This window comes from Stenella coeruleoalba, assembly GCF_951394435.1.
Source record: "Stenella coeruleoalba genome assembly, chromosome: 4".
NCBI lineage: Eukaryota > Metazoa > Chordata > Mammalia > Artiodactyla > Delphinidae > Stenella > Stenella coeruleoalba.
The window spans coordinates 72,657,315-72,675,912 of NC_137149.1; the positions used below are offsets into that span (position 1 = coordinate 72,657,315).

Consider the following 18,598-nt stretch of genomic DNA (forward strand, 5'->3'; position numbering starts at 1 on the left):
TGTCTGTGTACAAATTTCCCTATTTTTATAAGGGTAACAGTCTTTGGATTAGGGTGCAGCCAAATCCAGTCAGACCTCGTCTTGCCTTGATGATTACATCTGCAAAGACCCTGTTTCCAAAGTCTTTAGTTTTCTCAGTTTCTTGGAAGAACACCAAAAGGGCTTTACCAAGACTTATCAGAAGACTACCAATTATACTTAATACTCTTTATTTTAGAGGTACCCTGTTCAACTTAATATGCTTAGAAAGGGTTAGGAAAATGGAAATATATCTTCTCCAAAATGTCTGTAAAAATGAAACACCTTTATGTGTATTTGATATTTATTTTCATGCAAACCTGGAGCTGCAAATTTCCCCCATTCCATTTATGGAAAATAGCTACCAAATAACTTAACTGGTAAAAGACAGCTCCTATTGTCAAGCCAGCAGCCACATCACACCCAATTTCTATGGGAAAAAAGTCTGACTTCATTTTTCTGTTCAGTTAAATGAGTTTAATCCATATTTCCTGTCTAAGTCTAAGATAAAATAGTCACAGAATTCAAAATAAGGTGCTGCCTCCCCAGCACTTTCTTTTGCTTTCCTTCAGAAGGAATTTTTGGTTTTGTTTTTTTACTAGTTCAGGGAAAATTCTTATGACTCCACACTACTCTACACGATATCTGACGTTAGAACATCCCAGGACACAGGCCAAAATATTCCATTTCTTACTTCATACTTTGTAGCAGACAGATGTATAAGAGAGAAAGGCCTAAAGCCCTATAGAAGCTTTATGGTTCTTTGAATAAAATAGGTCTTACTGACACTAATATTTTAAATTAGATCTTCTTGATGCCATGATGGTTTTTATACCCTGAGCCAATAATGTACTGTAGTAAAATTGGTGAAAAGAATGCCTTTCTTTTGTAAAAGGCCAGGAACGTGATGGAGGAGAGGTTAGCCAGAGAAGTGGCATATGTGTTACCTGCAGGTGTATCATTAGGCAGTTCATGTTCAGGAAAGAATAAATATGGAAGTTGGGGACCTAGAAGTTGATTCCCTAAAACTTTCTGTGCCATTGGAAAGAATTCATTTATTGCTAGCATAAAGAATAAAGTCAAAATTCTTTTTATGATCCGTAAGTCACAAATTCAGTGCACCTTTCTATATTTTAACCCTGGTTCTCTCCCAAGGCAATATACTGCATGCTCTAGCTACACTGAACTACTTGCTCTTCTGGAAAGCCTCATAGTTTAGCACTTCCCTTCTTCGTGTTATTCCTGTCCTCTCTGCCTCACAAACTTTCACTGATTCTTCAAGGTTCAGCTCGTATTTGTCTTCTGTGAGCAACTCTGAACCTGAAAGAAAGAATTAATTATTCCTTCACATGCTCCCTAAGCATTTTGTGTATTTTCTTTAAAGCATGTCTTTCTCTTTCAGGGTGTTGACTATCATTTTTCATCTCTGTATCCTCAGCACTTTGTACAGTAATGCCTGGAACATAATGAATGTGTCAGTGAATAAAATGACTTAACACGTATCAGGGAGGAGGGTGAATACAGTAGAGAAAAAACAATCTTGAAAACTGTTGGTGAAACTGTGTTAGCCAGATAGGTTTTGAAATGGATAAAAATCAACCCTTATATCAAAGCGTTAATTTGGGCATCTTTCTAATTAACATATCCATTTAGGTACCTTCACAATGTAGAATGAAATAAGTTAAAGATAACTTTTTTTTGTTATCAGCTATTTTTATGGGTAAGATAAATGTAAGGTACACAGTTTTCTGATTTTGCTGGATGAGATGAAGTAATATATCAGTTCAAGATGTGAGCATATGCTTGATTCAGACAGCATTTGTTTTGTTAGATGTGATCATGTAATCATATACTTCTTAATCCAGAAAGGTCCTTAGGGGTTATCCAGTCTAAATTTTGATTTGTCAGATGAGGAAATGGAAGCATAGAGAAATTAAAGCAACACTAGAGCCATACTGTCTACTGGAAATATGGTTGAGATATTACTTAAAATCCTTTCTAGTCTTGAAATCAGGTAGTTTAAAAATTTATTACTTTTCATTTGTTTTTATTACTCTTTCTGTACTTGATTTTTTTTTTTCTTCCTCTTTCGGGGGTGGTGGGGAACCAGATTCATTCTTTCATTCATGTAAACTGACTTTTTTTTTAACATCTTTATTGGAGTACAATTGCTTTACAATGGTGTGTTAGTTTCTGCTGTATAACAAAGTGAATCAGCTATACATATACATATATCCCCATATCTCTTCCCTCTTGCGTCTCCCTCCCACCCTCCCTGTCCCACCACTCTAGGTGGACACAAAGCACTGAGCTGATCTCCCTGTGCTATGTGGCTGCTTCCCACTAGGTAGCTGTTTTACATTTGGTAGTGTGTATGTATCCATGCCACTCTCTCATGTAACTGACATTTTTTGAGTTCCTGTTATGTACCAGGCACAGAGTTGTGTGCTGAGGATACAGAATTACTCATACACTGTCGTTACAGATTTAACCATGTAATATTGTCACAATATCTAGGACTGGTTAGAAGTTTAAAACTTTATGTAAAAAAAAGTGCAAGAAGAAACTCCATAGGATTTATTAATCTTTTTCCTTCCTGTAGCTCCTAATAATATGACTTACACACTGTAGGCACCTGGTAACATTTTATTGACTAGATAAGTAAAGGTATGGTACATACATGCATGTTTGTGTGTATGTGTGTGTTGAAGTGTATGTTTTGAGTTTGTGTGGTGGGACATGTGCTGTTAATAACTTCAGTCACATAAGTGCATGAATTCTGTTAAGTTCAAGCGCATTACTTTCTGGGAAGTTGAATTGTTTCTAATGTAGTTAAAATTAATATATTTGAGATAGTACTGTTATCTCTAGAATGTACATGTTCACAAGGTAAGGAGCTTAATGCAGAACTTCATAGGAAACAAGTCTGAAATGAATTGCTTTGCTAGAGCTCGTAACTTTTCTTTGCATAAATTATAGTGTTTATAAAATTCTTTGTCCATTTCAAACACACTCATGCACAAATGCTACTTAATTTTTATTGAAGCTAAAAGTGTTAATGGTTAAACCATATTTGATTTTCATGTTGCTAGCTGTAGGGCATCAGGCGTAATGTTTACTTAAATCTGACTAAAAGTTCAAGGCCAGAGAGGGAAAAAAAGGTGGAAGAATTTTGTGTTGTTCTGAATTATCCCAGGAATAAAGTGTTCTCTGGAAAATCCAAATGAAGTATAAGGAAAGGCCTTTTTTTTTCTCAAGACTGAGATTTCAGCAATATGGCATGTAGTATGTGTTGTTACAAATTAGAGTCATTGTTTTGAAAATTACAGACCAGTTTCAACATCTGTTTTTTAGGCCGCTTAATTGTGGGCCAGAGAGAAGGCGGGTCATTCTAGGGTGTTTGAAATGAGCTCTAATGATTTCCAGGCTCAGAGAAACCTTTGTGCTGCAGCTGCTTATCAGAGAAGGGGTCTTTACATTTTGTGTACGAGACCAAATCTTCCACCATCTGTAGGAAGGGTCCCATCAGATGGCTGCCTTCGGAATCTTAAAGGCCTCAAAGCTAACAAGAATTGGTGTGAGGGTGAGAGGGAAAAAACAGGGTTACAAAGGACGAATTATGAGATAATTGACCTTAGTTATCTTTAGGTAAATCCAGTTGGAATCATTACAAAGAACCTCATTTTTAAAGAGGATAATATTAATGCTAATACTCGTTTGTCATGGTAGGTGTGAGTTTATTCTCCTTCAGAAACTTTATTAGAAACAGTCATCTTTACAGAAAGCGTTCTGCTTCTGAAAATTTTAACATTAAATTTAATGAAGATGGTGAGCCTGCCTGTTAGCGGCCATTTGAGGGCCTGCTCTTGTTCCAAACACTTTATAAATGTTATTGCCAATTCTACCACTATCCTGAAAAAGACTGTTGCCAGTTTTACAGATGAGAAAACTGAGTGTTCACAGAGGTTAAGTAACTTACCCTGGGTCATACACTTAGGAAATAACAGTCAGGACGTGTTCCTGGGCCTGCTCTGCACGGACTCTTCCTGCTACTCCACACTGCCTGTCATGGTGCATTGCCTTTCTGATGACACGCTTCCACCTCCCCAGTACCAAGTACACATTTATGATTAGAAAAAAAATCGTGTTTGTATGTAATATATGTGTCCGTGTGTGTGTGTGTATCATCCATATATATATGCATATATGAATACTCTTTAAAATAACATTAAAAATGTGTCACAGGCAATGGTAACTTGGTCAGCAATATGACTTGGCTTTAGGTGTCGCACTCCTGAATTATCACTTTTGCTAAGAGACCACAGTTAGGCTTTGTTTTTATATGGCTTATACTTTCACCTGATTCTGTCTCCTGTTATTCTCTCTCAGATTCCTTAACATCTTGAGGCTATGTACAAATTCTAATTTAATAATTTGTATAAAACATATATTTCTAGAAACCAAAGCTCTTTAGTACACAGTGTTCTAAAAGATATTTTTATTCATTCTAAGAGTTTACTGACATTAGGATGTAGAAAATGTTGACTTCTGTGCTGAACAAAAAGAAAAAATAGACTTGAAGGATTGAGAGAAAAACAGAAGTATGTCTCCATTTTCACGAAAGGACATGGAGAGACAGGTCTAAGGAGGTAAAGATGACTACCATCAGTCCCAGTTTCACTAGTCCATTCTCTCCAAAATCAGAAAATGGAGGCAGAGCTTAATATGGATTTGAAGTTGTTCCCATGGTCCCCTCCCTCCAGCTTCCTCCTCCTCACTCCACCCCCCCAACCCGCCTCCCTTACCACACAGATAGCGTTAAGTTATTGGGATGTCAGAATTCAAGTATGTCGGTAGGCAATTTTCTGCCTGCATTTTGTGTGGATATTGTGGAAATTGCTTTTTTTTTTTTCAGTCTCTTGTATGATACTTTATTATCAGCGCCACTTTTCGAACAGGATTTGCTCACTTCGTGTTTCTTTGTCACATTTTGGTGATTCTCACAATATTTCAAACCAGCAAAACGTTGACTTGCTGAAGACTCAGGTGATGGTTAGCATGTTTTAGCAATAAAGTATTCTTAATTAAGGCATGTACATTGATTTTTAGACATAATGCTATTGTACACTTAACGGACTGCAGTATAGTGTAAACAACTTTTATATGCATTGCGAAATCCAAATTTCGTGGACTTGGTTTATTGTGATATTTATTTTATTGGTCTGAAACTGAACCTACGGTTCATATCATTGAGGTATGCCTGTATTCATAAATTTGCACATCTACTAAGAATGCCAATATATGGCGGTTTACAATTGCCTGCTTTCTAATTTGCACTGGAAAATGGAAGTTGCTTTGATGTCACTCTGTTCTTAATGTTTATACCACTTCATTAGATGAATATATACTTTATGTGATTCAAAACCTTAAGAACCTTTATCTACTTGGACTATGTCGTCATAAGCCAAATATTTTTAATATATTTTTAGAATCTTAACTGTGTGCCTAAGATTTTATAAATATCATTAAGAATTTTGATTGGAAATCTGAGATACACAAACATGCTTTTAAGTCTAAAAAGTAAAATGAAGCTGCTGATTAAAATTTAAATCAGTTACAGCTCCCAAATTTTGAAGAAAAACAGCATTTATATAAAATTTCTACCCTATAACAACTGTGAAAGCACAGAACTTGGCCCTTTAACATAACGTGTAATCATTATATATTTTGTATTCTTGTATTAGATCTAGTACTAATTTGGGAGCAGCATTGTTTTCCTCTCAGTTCAACAAGTATATACTTTGCACCTATTCTGTGTAAGATGCTAACATTAGGACTTCTGGTTTGGACTCAGGTCACGTCTTTTGTAGCTTGAAGTCATTCAGAATCAACAATCCAGTTGTCAAGAAAACTTGTTTCTATTCTGATTTCAGTGATGAAGAACGATACAGATACAGGGAGTATGCAGAAAGAGGCTATGAGCGCCACAGAGCAAGTCGGGAGAAAGAAGAACGACACAGAGAAAGACGACACAGAGAGAAAGAGGAAACCAGACACAAGTCCTCTCGAAGGTTTGCTCTTTAATAGTGAATCATTTTGAAGCCAAGAGAAATTGATTTGTTTTCAGGAAGTAAAAGCAAACATTTCTAAGTAACCACTAGAGCATTATATGTGTTCCTAATTGGAAGACTATAGTTGGTTCCTTATAGGTTTCAACAAAGATATTGAAATCTAACCAGATTATAATGCCCATAAGCCAAAATTAGCATGGAATAAAAAATATGAGAATTAGACTTACTACATTATCTTGGGTGGGGGGGGGGATTTGTCATATGAATCAGTTTTTAGTAGTAATTGTTATTAAACAAACTGATGTTCAGTTTAATCAAAGAAAATTCAGGGCCTTATAGTCCCCCCCACCAAAAAAAAAAAATCAGCATTAAATTTTAATGCCTATTGTTTGCCTAAAATCAACTCTAGGAAGTATTTCCTGTTCTGATCTAGTGCTTCAGTTTCTAATTTGTAATTTAGTCTTTTAGAATGAAGTATATGGGCCCTAGTGGCCCTCTTGGCATAGTGGGCGGTGCGTTGGTCTCATAATCTAATGTATATGGTCCTTAGGGTTCTAGGAAAATATTAATGAAGGTGAGCATTAAATGTAAATATAATCTCAGCATAAAGGTCACATAAAAAATAATGTGTTTGAGAAAAAGAAAGTATTAGATTATTTAAAACCCACTGTTATACCGAGAATTTACCTAAAGTAGGTTGATCCGTCACTACTTAAACATTTTTAAGAATACACCTTTCTTTTTTCTTTAGTAATAGTAGACGTCGCCATGAAAGTGAAGAAGGAGACAGTCATAGGAGACACAAGCACAAAAAATCTAAAAGAAGCAAAGAAGGAAAAGAAGCTGGCAGCGAGCCTGCCCCTGAACAGGAGAGCACCGAAGCTACACCTGCAGAATAGGCATGGTTATGGCCTTTTGTGTACAGTAGTGCCAGAAATAGATACTATAAATCTTATTTTTCTGGATAATGTTTAAGAAATTTGCCTTTAATCTTGTTCTTTTAGTATGAAAAGTTAACTTTTTTCTTCTAAAATAAAAGAGTGAATTTTTCATGTTAAGTTAAAAATCTTTGTCTTGTAATATTTAAAAAATAGACAGTAATGACTTTGTATCGAAGAAAGTAATGTGAATGAGTCACTCAGCAGGGAATTTAAAGAGCTATGTTTAGCTGTGTACATAATATCTGATTGATAAAGGTCAAGGTTCCCTCTTAGCCAGTTTCCTTGAGGAGTTAATCAAATACCAGTCTCTTAAGAAGTTGCACTGCAAAATGCATCAAAAGGCACCTCTGAGTCTTGAGATTAAAACTAGTCTTTTATCACTGCTGTGGCACTATTGCTTTGCATATTAAAGAACTCACTCATACAGTTTTGATACTGCAACTTTTTTTTTTTTTTTTTTGTGGTATGCGGGCCTCTTACTGTTGTGGCCTCTCCCGTTGCGGAGCACAGGCTCCGGACGCGCAGGCTCAGCGGCCATGGCTCACGGGCCCAGCCGCTCCGCGGCATGTGGGATCTTCCCGGACCGGGACACAAACCCGAGTCCCCTGCATCGGCAGGCGGACTCTCAACCACTGCGCCACCAGGGAAGCCTGATACTACAACTTTTTGATAGCAGGTTTTCAGTGTTCTAAATTTGGGTTCATGGTGAAACTAAAGGGGAACTTTTCTATCCAAAGTAATAAAATCTAATGGCACTTGGGTGACCTCTGAAATAACTTGCCCTAAATGTAGTTTCTGGCAGGCACATGGACAAAATACTCGTCACTGTGACAAATTTGAATTGCCTCAAAGCCATCTTTTATGAGCTAGGTCAAGCTGGTTTGGCCTTTCTTGATGGTTCTTCCAAGGCTCATTGGTTGAGCAGCACGTAGAGTTTGTATACAGTTACTAGCTATACTGTGAATAAAAATAAATAAGCTTTAGATTAGTCATTTCCCATTACATTTAAGAAAGTACAAGTTTATAGAATTCTGTGAACATTTTTAGGGATAGCCCTTAGAAGGTATTTGTCAGTGATGGTAGCAACATGGTTTTGAAAGAATGAATTACTAGGAACTTTTAAATAGTGATAATAGAAATGAACTTAGTATCACATACTAAAAGACAGCTATATAATTTTTGAAAAATATTTATTTCTCATTTGATGAACACTTTTCAGCAATGCACTTTTAAAATCCTCTGTCTGGAAATTGTTTTTAAAATGCCCATAATGTACCCTTTGCAGACCTCAGCATATACCAGGTTTTAATTTAACTGTATGATTTGAATTCAGTGGGGGCATACAAACCATGTCAGCTGTTTAAGAGCTTTTTATTGAATAGAAAAATATAAACTTAAAGTTCTAGAGTAATGAGAAATGCTCCACACTGAATAAAAACTATTAGTAATGTTTCTATTTTGAGAATTATATTTTCTGAGGTGTAATTGGCTTTTCATTAGATCCTACTTTTCCTGACATTAAAGTTTATATTTTTACATTGTAGCCTTCAAATACAAAAATCGATAAGATAAATACATTGTTTCAACTTAGCTTATTTGTGATTTCCTGTTTTTCTATGACCCATCATTGATTCTATAAAAAAGTGCCGGGCCAAGAAGCAATGGTGAGAGTAATTTTTCCTTTAAGTTCTTTTAGCATCCTTGCCAAGCAAGCATGTATCATTCCTGATGTACTTCTGCCATTGACAGCAAGAAGAATATCACCACATCTAAAAAAAATAAAGGTACATGATTAACATTTTGAGCCACAGCTGAAGTTAATGCAAGTTTTTTTTGGTGGTCCCAGTTTTTGCTCCATCTGTCAGTTTTAATTATGTTATCAGTACTTCTAATTAAGGTTCTCCCCCTCACTTAAATTCTTCAAATTCTATTGTTCAGCTTGTTTTAGAAAGAATGCTAAAAGTATAGGAAGTTGCTGTATGGGACCAAGAGTAACAAATCATTTTGGATTTCTTAGAAATGGAATGCTGCATAAATGTTTTAAATTTCTTACCAATAAAAAAAGATATAATAGGTGCCTTATTTCACATGGGGCCAGGCTTTTTGCATGTATAAAACACAATCTTTGGATATAAGTTTTTTGTTAAGTAGTCATTATTATTACCTGATTCTTCCATCGTTGTATGCTGGTGTTCCTTCAACAATGGATTTGATAAAGAAAGGTTTGTTCCCATTGTATTCTTCATAACCTCCTACAATGCAGAAGCCCAGACTTCCAGCTGTGTTCCTTCGCAGTATAACATCTTTACAGTTGTACAGGTACCTGAAATAGAACGAAATCAATGTAAATGCGCAGTTAATTCGAACTCTTAGTAATTACTGTGATTCATCTCCCGTTCCCTTTATTGGCATTATTTTTTTTAGGTTTAATAGCACTGGATGGGTCTCATTCAAAATTGTGTCATAGCCCAGTTACCTTTGTGCTTTTAGCTGGCTCTTTTTTTTTTTTTTTGTCCGGTATGCAGGCCTCTCACTTTTGTGGCCTCTCCCGTTGTGGAGCACAGGCTCCGGACGTGCAGGCTCAGCGGCTATGGCCCACGGGCCCAGCCGCTCCGTGGCATGTGGGATCTTCCCGGACCGGGGCGTGAACCCGTGTCCCCTGCATCAGCAGGCGGACTCTCAACCACTGCGCCACCAGGGAAGCCCTAGCTGGCTTTTTCTAATTTTTCTAAAAATTTCTAATTTCTAATTTTTCTCTTTTCTAAAGCTAACCACCCTTTTAAAAGTGACACCATCTATTATGTTCTGTTTATGTCTACTGGGAAAGAATCATTTCTGGCTTAAAGATTTAATTTCTCAACTTATATTAAAGTTATGCCTAAATCTTTACTGATGAACCACATTCAAGCATACTTACAGTTATCATATTTTTATTTCCTTATGGATGTAAATAATTTTTAATGAAGGAAAAATTCTTTGAATCGTTAATATCTCAGTGGAAAAAATTTTTTTTTTTTTTTTTTTTTTTTTGCGGTACGCAGGCCTCTCACTGTTGTGGCCTCTCCCGCTGCGGAGCACAGGCTCCGGACGCGCAGGCTCAGCGGCCATGGCTCACGGGCCCAGCCGCTCCGCGGCATGTGGGATCTTCCCAAACCGGGACACGAACCCGTGTCCGCTGCATTGGCAGGCGGACTCTCAACCACTGCGCCACCAGGGAAGCCCATCAGTGGAAAAAATTTAAATGTAACCCTAATTCATTGGCTGAAGTTCTGACTTTTGAAAGATACCAGTTTATACATAGTTTTACATGTTTGATAGGTTATATAGAAGCATGCAGGCAGCGTAATATACTGAATGGAGATTGAGGTGCATTTAAAGATTGTAAGAATGATTCATACTGAAGGAGAAAAACCTGGCAGTAAGTTAAAAACTGAATAGCAAGTTATAACAGGAATGGGAGAAAGACCATAGGTCTTTTGTAAATGGGTAGAACCCTCAGCTAAAATAGAAAATTTGATTGAGGAAGCTGTTCCTTTTATTATTCAGTGGCAGTTGGATCAGTGTTAACGTAGGTGCAGGCTAAGTACAAAACTGTGTTACAGTTATGACAGAGGTATGTCAGGAGCTGGATTTGACTCCAAAATCCCCCAAGTCCAGGAACTGGTTTGAAAGAGAATTAGCATTTTCAGTGTTGGTAAAAGTCAAGATTTGGTGATTTTGTTTATAAACTGTACCTTGAAATACTAATTTTTTTGAAAAACCAATAAAAAGTCTCTTGAGAAATGTTCTGGTGATGAAGCTGGTCATTACATTTGTTACTGACCTTGCTAATCAACGTAACATGACTTTTTCATGGCATTTCGACTCCCATTTGAAGTAAAACAAGCTTTGGGTTTGTCTGGTGGGTAACTTTAAAATGTAGTGCTAAAATGCAACTCAATTTTGTTTTGTATCTGTTGTCATACATATATATCATTTACAATAATTTCTTTTGCTGAAATTATTGCTGAAAAATATGAATTCATTAAAGGAAACAACCGTATTTTTATTATAAAATATTCATTTGCTGTATTTCACAGTAATACTTGATGTTAGTAAATTCATCCTGTAGGAGTTGTGGTGTGTTTGATACCACATTTACACAGTGGCTCACTGACTGCTCATGTTCAAAGCAGGTAATTGTTCCCCAGACACTAGAGCATTATGTTCCCACCTATGCCCAGTGTTTGGAGGAGAGCTGGTGGGTGCTTCTTACCCAAGGTTATGATTAAATATGTCTTAACGTTCTTTAAAACATATAAATGGGTACATGGAGCAATACTCAAAACTTAAGTATTTCTCACCCTTTTGATGAAAAAAACCCATTGGGTTTTTTCATTAATTATCACTTTGGACCTTGACTCTTAATATTTTATTCCATGTGGACAAGCTATAAAAATAATCATCTAAAATTTCTATGTTACCAATACAAAAATTTCAACATAACATTAATGAGTCATTCTCATTTTCTTACAAGCATATGGTGACATTTTCCAGAGGACATGTGGTAAGTGATCTGGCAGGACACTGAATGCAGAAGTAGATATGAGAGTCCAGTTATCTTCTATTAAGCCAAACATTAAAGAGGTTTGCAAAAATCATACACTGCCACTCTTGTAATTTTTAAAAATACTGTTTCTTATAAAAGATGTTATTTATGTTAATACATAATGGATTATTTTAAATGATTTAATAAATAAAATTATTCAGATTAATTTATAAGGTAAAATATTAGCAGGTATAACCTATATAAGCAAAAGCTCTTGGGTATCATCAATACTCTAAATAAGTGTAGGGGTCTTGAAAAAAAACTTTGGGAATTGCTGCTCTAGACATGTTTATCAAACTTGATGTTCCACTGGTATCTCAACCTCAGCATGTCCAAAACAACTAATATCTCCTCATTCTTCCTTACTGTGTAAAATAATTACATGAATGGCCCAAGTCATCACCCTTCCCTGGTATCATCCGTGCCGCTTATTGTATAATTTTGTGGTGCCCCCCTCCGATTCTGGATTCAGCCATAAGATCATCAGTGGGACATTGGCCAGAGCCAGCCAAATCTAGACACAGGAGCATGGCCAACCAAGATTAGCAGAGCCACCTGAACGACCCAGAAAGGACTGCAAATGCATGAGGGAGCCAGCCAAGATCAATCACGCCTGGCCTGGGTCAGCTGAAGCTGATCTGTGTCTGATGTTCCCTGCAGAATGGGCATTCTGCACATCAGAGGGGCCGCTCACTGTGGGCCCAGGGCTCTGCAGGCTTGGCCTGCACGCTCCAGATGTGGGCAGCCTCACTTCCATCTTCCCTCTTCGACTTTCACTTTCTGCTACTGAGGTTTTGGGGCTAGTTTGTTACATAGCATGACTGTGAAAAGTAACTGATATTCTTAACTCTCCTAGTTTGGTTATGTCCTCCAGCTAGATGAAACATACCACCATTCACTCCAATGTATTTCCTAGGTTCCCAAAGCACCCTGTGCCTACGTAATATTTTAATTATAACTTCTTTAATTCATAATTTTTAATAATTCACTATGACATGTTGTTGCTTACTGTATTATGAAGGCCATGAGGGCTATTCCTAGAACCTACTCTATTGATTATTTCATTCAACAAATGCCTGCTAAGCAGAGCCATTTAAAGACCTACAGAGACACTAGGTATTCCTGTGGAGGCTCCACCCACTATTACAACAAACACATTAAAAGTGCATTCATATCCCACCAGAAATATAGGTGAGTTTGGGATAATTATAAAAGACTAATTTTGCTCCTTAAATGACTTCGCCAGGAGCTACTCATTTGATTCTGGATTGACTGTGACTTATTAGCAAACATCACACAGGGAAGGTAATGGTGGGAGGTGGGGAGGAGAATGGCAAGAAATTTAAGGCCTAAGAGGCTAAGCAATGAAGAAAAATACATACGGTGCTGCTGGGTGCATGACACATCCACTGAATGACAGAAATCTGAGGCATTTACACTCCTGCAGAACTTGTTTATGGTAAAGAGAGAAACGGTAAGACTCAAATTATAAAAGCTAAATATAGGCTTCACATCCTCCTAAAGGATGCTCCCCAAACACTGCATAGTGGTTAAGATCCCAACCAGGCAGCCCGGTTCAAATCCCAGTTCTGCATATTAACTAGCATGTTACCTTGGGCAAGTTACTTAACCACTCTGTGCTGCAGTCTCCTATCTTTAAAGTGGGGATAATATTAGTACCTAGATCATAGGACTGAGGTGAGCTTTAAATGAGTGAAAAATGCAAAGAACATGTAAAGCTCTTAGCAGAGTGCCTGGCACACAGAAAAGGTTATATCAGTATGAGCTACTGTTGCAGTTGTTATTCCTATTCCGGGTTTGGATGTACTTGACAGTGTCCCTGTCCTATAGTTAAAATGTAAGTTTTAAGTTTTTGACTTAAAAAAAAAAAACAACCCATGATATTTGCCTCCCTGCTCTTCGATACAGACAGTCCTCAAAATGCTTTCTGAAGTTCAGGAAAGTGAAAGGTTCAATACTTAGGCAAGAGAAGAAATGAATTAACGTGTATCACTATCATACTAGTCCGGATGAGAGCATGTTTTCAAAGACTTCCAGATGTGGAGTGTGGGCCCTGAGAGCCAACAGTGAATAAAGCAGAAGGTCTTCAGTGTTTTCTGAATCCCCTCCAAGTGAATTGCATCTGATCATTTGTATAGCTTAGAGCCCATGTCTGGAGCTACTGCCCAGGGGTGTACAAAAGGCATCCCTGATAAGGGTGAGACACGTTTGCATTGTCCTTAATAACCTACTTTTACTCTCTGCTACTGTTTGTTATATCTGACACCCACTGGGGCTCAGCATACTAATGGTACCCTCTTCATATACATTCATTCTACGTGTTGGACTGCACTTGAGGACGTGATCACAATGTCCTAGAAAAGAGATTGTTTCTAGACCTGCTGACATATCACTTTTCTTCACTGGTAGGGAATATTAGGTAAGTGGCTGGATCATACTTTAGGGCAAATAGTTTTCCCTCAAAATCTGTTAAGCAAAAGGGGAAAAGGTTTGACTGGGTAAATGTATAACTTGGAGGGAAATGTCTTCTTTGTGAATTAAAAAAAAAACTATTTGCAGCCTAAATCTCTAGCGGTTCCGGCAGGCAAGTAACTTTTGCTAAGGCCTGAAACTCTTAGGACATCACTAATGCCAAATGACTAGAGACTTTTATGCCCATGGTATTGCATCAGTGAGGGAGAACCTGGCACCTTTGGGGCTCTATGCAGTCAAGATCAGAAATGCCAACCTGCAAGATGGCCCTGGTTCCTTCCTTTTATTATAAACCTCCAGCAAACAGCCACTCCAGGAAAAATTTAGCTCAAAGGTTAAAAAATGAACCAGAGACACATATAAAAGAAAAGGCGGAGAGTAACAGTAAAAACAGTAACAGACAAAAACCACTCACCAGAAAAATGCTGCCACAGAAATGAAATGCTGCTAGAGAAAAGGAAATTTATAACCAACCCTATTCCTGTGAATTTAAAATACTTCTGAAACAATGGCTCTGTAAAAGAGATCAAGGCAGAGATATAAGATTTCAAGGGGAGATATAAGACAAGAGGAGAAGAAATGGGCCGAGAAGAAAGACGTAGAAGGGAAAAATAACACAGAAATGAAAGTGAGTACAAAGGCAAAGATGTACTGAAAACACAGTAAGGGTTATGAAGGACAGACCAAAACAAGCAAAGAAAGCAGAATGAAAGTAAATAGAATTGAAAAGGATTCAAGAGAAAATGAAAGATATAAAACAAAAAGAGGTAACATACATATCTGGACTCCCTGAAAAGAAGATGCCAAATAACAACATTTATCTTGAACGTTAGGTAGAAAGACCAAGCCACATAGAGAAGGAAAGAAATGAGACAGGCCTCACTTCTCCACATCACCACTCAGTGCCAGTCAGTGATGCAATGCCTACGAAATCCAAAAAGAGGTGATCAGATAGTTTCATAACCAGGTAACCTATCACAGGGTTGTACAGATATAGCATGATTTCTTTAACCAGTTCCTATTGGTAGTGGACACAACAACGGTGCAATGAACACCACTGTACCTTCCTTATGAATTCATTTTGCAACATTGCTTACGAAAGATGAAAACAACCTAAGTGTCCACCATCAAATTAGGTCTCGACAATACTATCAGGACTGGCTGAATCAATATGGTACTTCTATACAAGAGAATACTATTGGCCATAAAAAAGAACGAGGAAGCTTGATGTGTACTGATGTGAAATGATACCCAAAGTATATTCTTAGATTAAAAAAAAATTATGGTACATCATAGTGTGTATGTTACCATTGTATGTGTGTGTGTACATATATACCTAGACTAGGGGTCAGCAAACTACAGCCCAGCCCAACACCCAATTTTATAAATAAACAGGCATGCCCATTCATCTATGTATTGACTGTCTATATGGCTGCTTTCACACCACAACAGCAGAAATGGATAGTGGCAACAGAGACAGCATGACCCTCCAAATCTGCACTCTCTGGCCCTTTTCAGAAAAAGTTTACCAACCTCTGACATAGACACTCCCTGGAAAATTACACAAGTCATTGGTAACTGTGACCTCTGTTGAGCGGATCTGAGGGGCCAAGGGTGGAAGACTCACTTTCACTCTCTCTCTACCCTTTGGTGCCCTCTGAATGTTCACTGTGCTTATTACTACGAGGAGAGGAGGAGATGAAGGAAACTAAGAATTGCCGGGGGGACTGCAAACCAGTGTTGTCTTTGCTGGCTTCACACTTTCTATTCTTCTAAAGGAAATGAGCAAAATCCAGATTGGACTTCTGATAAGATCAGGGAAGTGCTGTGCCCAAAGTCAAGGGCAAAGGTAGAGGGAGAGAAAGCCATTCACTTGGTTGTACGTGAAGTAAAACACATCTCGCATTTGTTCTGTCTTTACATGAATGAACGGCAAGGAACTCTGTTTTATAAGACAAGTAGCTTTCAAGCACAAAAAATTTTTTAAATGATCCATTTTAATAGATTGAAGTTTTAGAAAATTTTTTTCCATACGATTTTAGTTAAAGTAACATTCTCTTCTTCCACCCAGGAAGAAAATTTTTTTAAAAAATTAAATTTTTTAAACTCAATGCTCAGTTTTTAACTTAAAATGTACTCATTTAAAAAATATTTTATCAACTAGTGAAGGCTAAAAAGGGAATCTCAGTGTGTATTTGAGGTAGGGATGTTTTTTAAAACCTCATTTAAAATTAAGAGACAGAGAGAGAGAGACCAACCTATCTCCACCCTCGAGAAAAATGTACTAAAACCAAACATCCTACTTTCATTCATTTAATCCTCTGCCAGCATACCATCATCAGTGACTCTAATGTTGAACATTTAAGTCATGCATTTGGAATTATTAAGGCAATCCTTTGAAGGCCAAGAGCTTACGCTCTGATGCAGGTGAGCAAACCCCAAATTATTTGTCCTTCGAATATTTGATTTCTGTATCTAGCCATTTAGCAAGGCTGCCCTCAAATCCTTTCCTGAACTTTCCGAAAACATTTATCTGGCTCCCCTCTAAGGCTCTAGTTACATCTCACTGAGATGACAAACTAGTTGCTTCCTGAAGGTTTACACCAGGACTTTTCAAGAGTAGGAACAAGGGAGAGGTGATCTGAGGCCCTCAATCAACACAGGACCCAGCATCTGGGCAAAGGCAAACTGTGCTGCTGCGTTGCTCTGGGTTTAGCTGGGGCCACCGGAGAGCTGGAGGCGTGAAGCCACAGACTGGTTTTACCTCCATGCAAGTTCCTAGGCCCGCCACTAGCCAATTGAGAAAAGCTGACCTTGCCCTGCTCCAGAGTGTGTGAAAACAGCGCCCTCTCTCTGTCGACTGAGCTTCCTGACGCACATACAACCCACACAATCGAACATGGCAGCCCTACGACCTCCTCTCCGTGAAGGCCAAACAGTGTTTCCACACCCAGGCTTTCGTCCCTGCCCAAGAATTGCTGCAGTTTCAGTTACCAAAAGGAACACAAATTCTTTCAAATAGACCCACAACCAAGCCTGGGTCTCGTTAACATGTCAGTGCCCTGAACCAGCCCAAGAGAGTGAAACAGTGGTCTAAGAACTATCATCGTTTCCTCCCACACCTCCCCAAGGATGTCACGCTGGGACTCACCGTGGTAATTCCAGCCACATGACCCAGGAGGGGGACCGGTTGCCAGGTGGGGCCGTGTCTTTGTGGTTGAAGTCCAGCGCTGCTGGGCTGCTGCCTTCTTCCTGGGGCTCACATTCTCTGACTTCCAAAGCTTTAAGTACCACCGAGGAGGATGTGCTTTTCAATAAAGCAACCGCCTCGCTCCGGCTGACCTCTGTTAGTTCAATCCCGTTCACATTCAACAGAACGTCACCTAGTGACCGGAGAAGCAGAAGCCATTCTTAGTAAGAGTGCAAACTGGAAAGGCAAAGGGGCACGGACTGACTGGGATGCGGGTACGTGGAGAGGGCAAGGGGCACTTCCTTAGCCTCAAGTCAACATGCGGCTGGGTTTTCTCACATCAAATCGCGAGCAGTGCGCATGTGCCAAGGCGCTGGTAAATCACGTGAGGGGGATTCTAACGCACACCTATTGGTATTTGGCTCTTGCCTTAAAAAGGGGGAGAGGGAGGGAGGAAGGGAGGGAGGGAGGGAGGAAAGAAGGAAAGAAGAGAGGGAGGGAGGGAGGGAGGAAGGAAGGGAGATAAAATAGCCACGTTCACTATTTAATCAAAGAAAACCTCCTTTTTTTTTCTTTTCTTCCCATTTTTAGCACAAAGGCGGAGCATGTGGCAAAAGCGCCCAGCACCCACATGGAGCCAGGCATGTAGTAAGCACCCAATAAATAAGGGTTGAATGAATAAATAATAAGCTTCCCATGAGAGAGTCTGACAGATGAGTCTGCGGCAGTTAAGAACGATGGGCCTGGAACTGTGTTCCTAAAGAGGTGGGAAGAAGAGGTTCCATTTCTATTCAGTGCACAGGTGCTGACAGCTACCACTGGTTAAGCCCCTACTGTGTGCGGGGCCATCCTATCATATAACCCTCTGCTCACGTTCTCTCACTAATAAGTCACTTCGTAGTTGACCTCATCGTTCTCCACCCGGGTGCTTGGGTGAAAAAGAAAAGAGAAACTAAAGTACATACCTCCCCTACCTCCATTTCCTATCTTTTTATCTCCCTCCTGTCTTTCTGCTTCCTTTGAATATCAACTTTCTCGCACAAAATAACCATAGCAAGAGTAAAAGGACAGGAGGAGAAAGATGGGAAAGGCCTTGAGTTCATCCTGAACCCCAGAGAAGCACCGTTAGGTTGGCTGACTGAAGCCCTTCACACATGCCATCCCCCCGTGGCCCCTCAGGCTGAGCAACTGTACTTCAAAAACTTCACATTTTATTTCTTGAATCTGAACACCCTGAAAGGGCATATCGGCTCAACCATCAGCTACCCATCCATGGGAATTGACAATACTATCAGAG

General features: G+C 38.7%; 2 protein-coding genes across 17 annotated transcripts in view; one reads left to right on the forward strand and one right to left on the reverse strand.

The window, feature by feature from the left end:
- FIP1L1 (factor interacting with PAPOLA and CPSF1) overlaps positions 1-9,178 on the forward strand; it is a 67,016-nt gene extending 57,838 nt beyond the window's left edge. For 14 of the 15 annotated variants that reach the window (XM_079920833.1, XM_079920841.1, XM_079920846.1 and 11 more), the window contains 2 exons: positions 5,952-6,089; positions 6,841-7,109. In XM_079920833.1, the coding sequence (XP_079776959.1) occupies positions 5,952-6,089; positions 6,841-6,988 (286 nt within the window). In that variant the 3' untranslated portion in view covers positions 6,989-7,109. Of the gene's footprint in view, positions 1-5,951; positions 6,090-6,840 lie in introns of all 15 variants that reach the window. The other variant, XM_079920838.1, reaches the window with a different exon arrangement.
- The window catches only part of LNX1 (ligand of numb-protein X 1), a gene marked incomplete at both ends in the record, with an annotated part of 120,348 nt that continues 110,413 nt past the window's right edge, over positions 8,664-18,598 (reverse strand). For both annotated transcript variants that reach the window (XM_079920854.1, XM_079920855.1), the window contains 3 exons: positions 8,664-8,799; positions 9,195-9,353; positions 17,263-17,494. In XM_079920854.1, coding sequence (XP_079776980.1) covers positions 8,664-8,799; positions 9,195-9,353; positions 17,263-17,494 — 527 coding nt within the window. The remainder of the gene's footprint in view (positions 8,800-9,194; positions 9,354-17,262; positions 17,495-18,598) is intronic.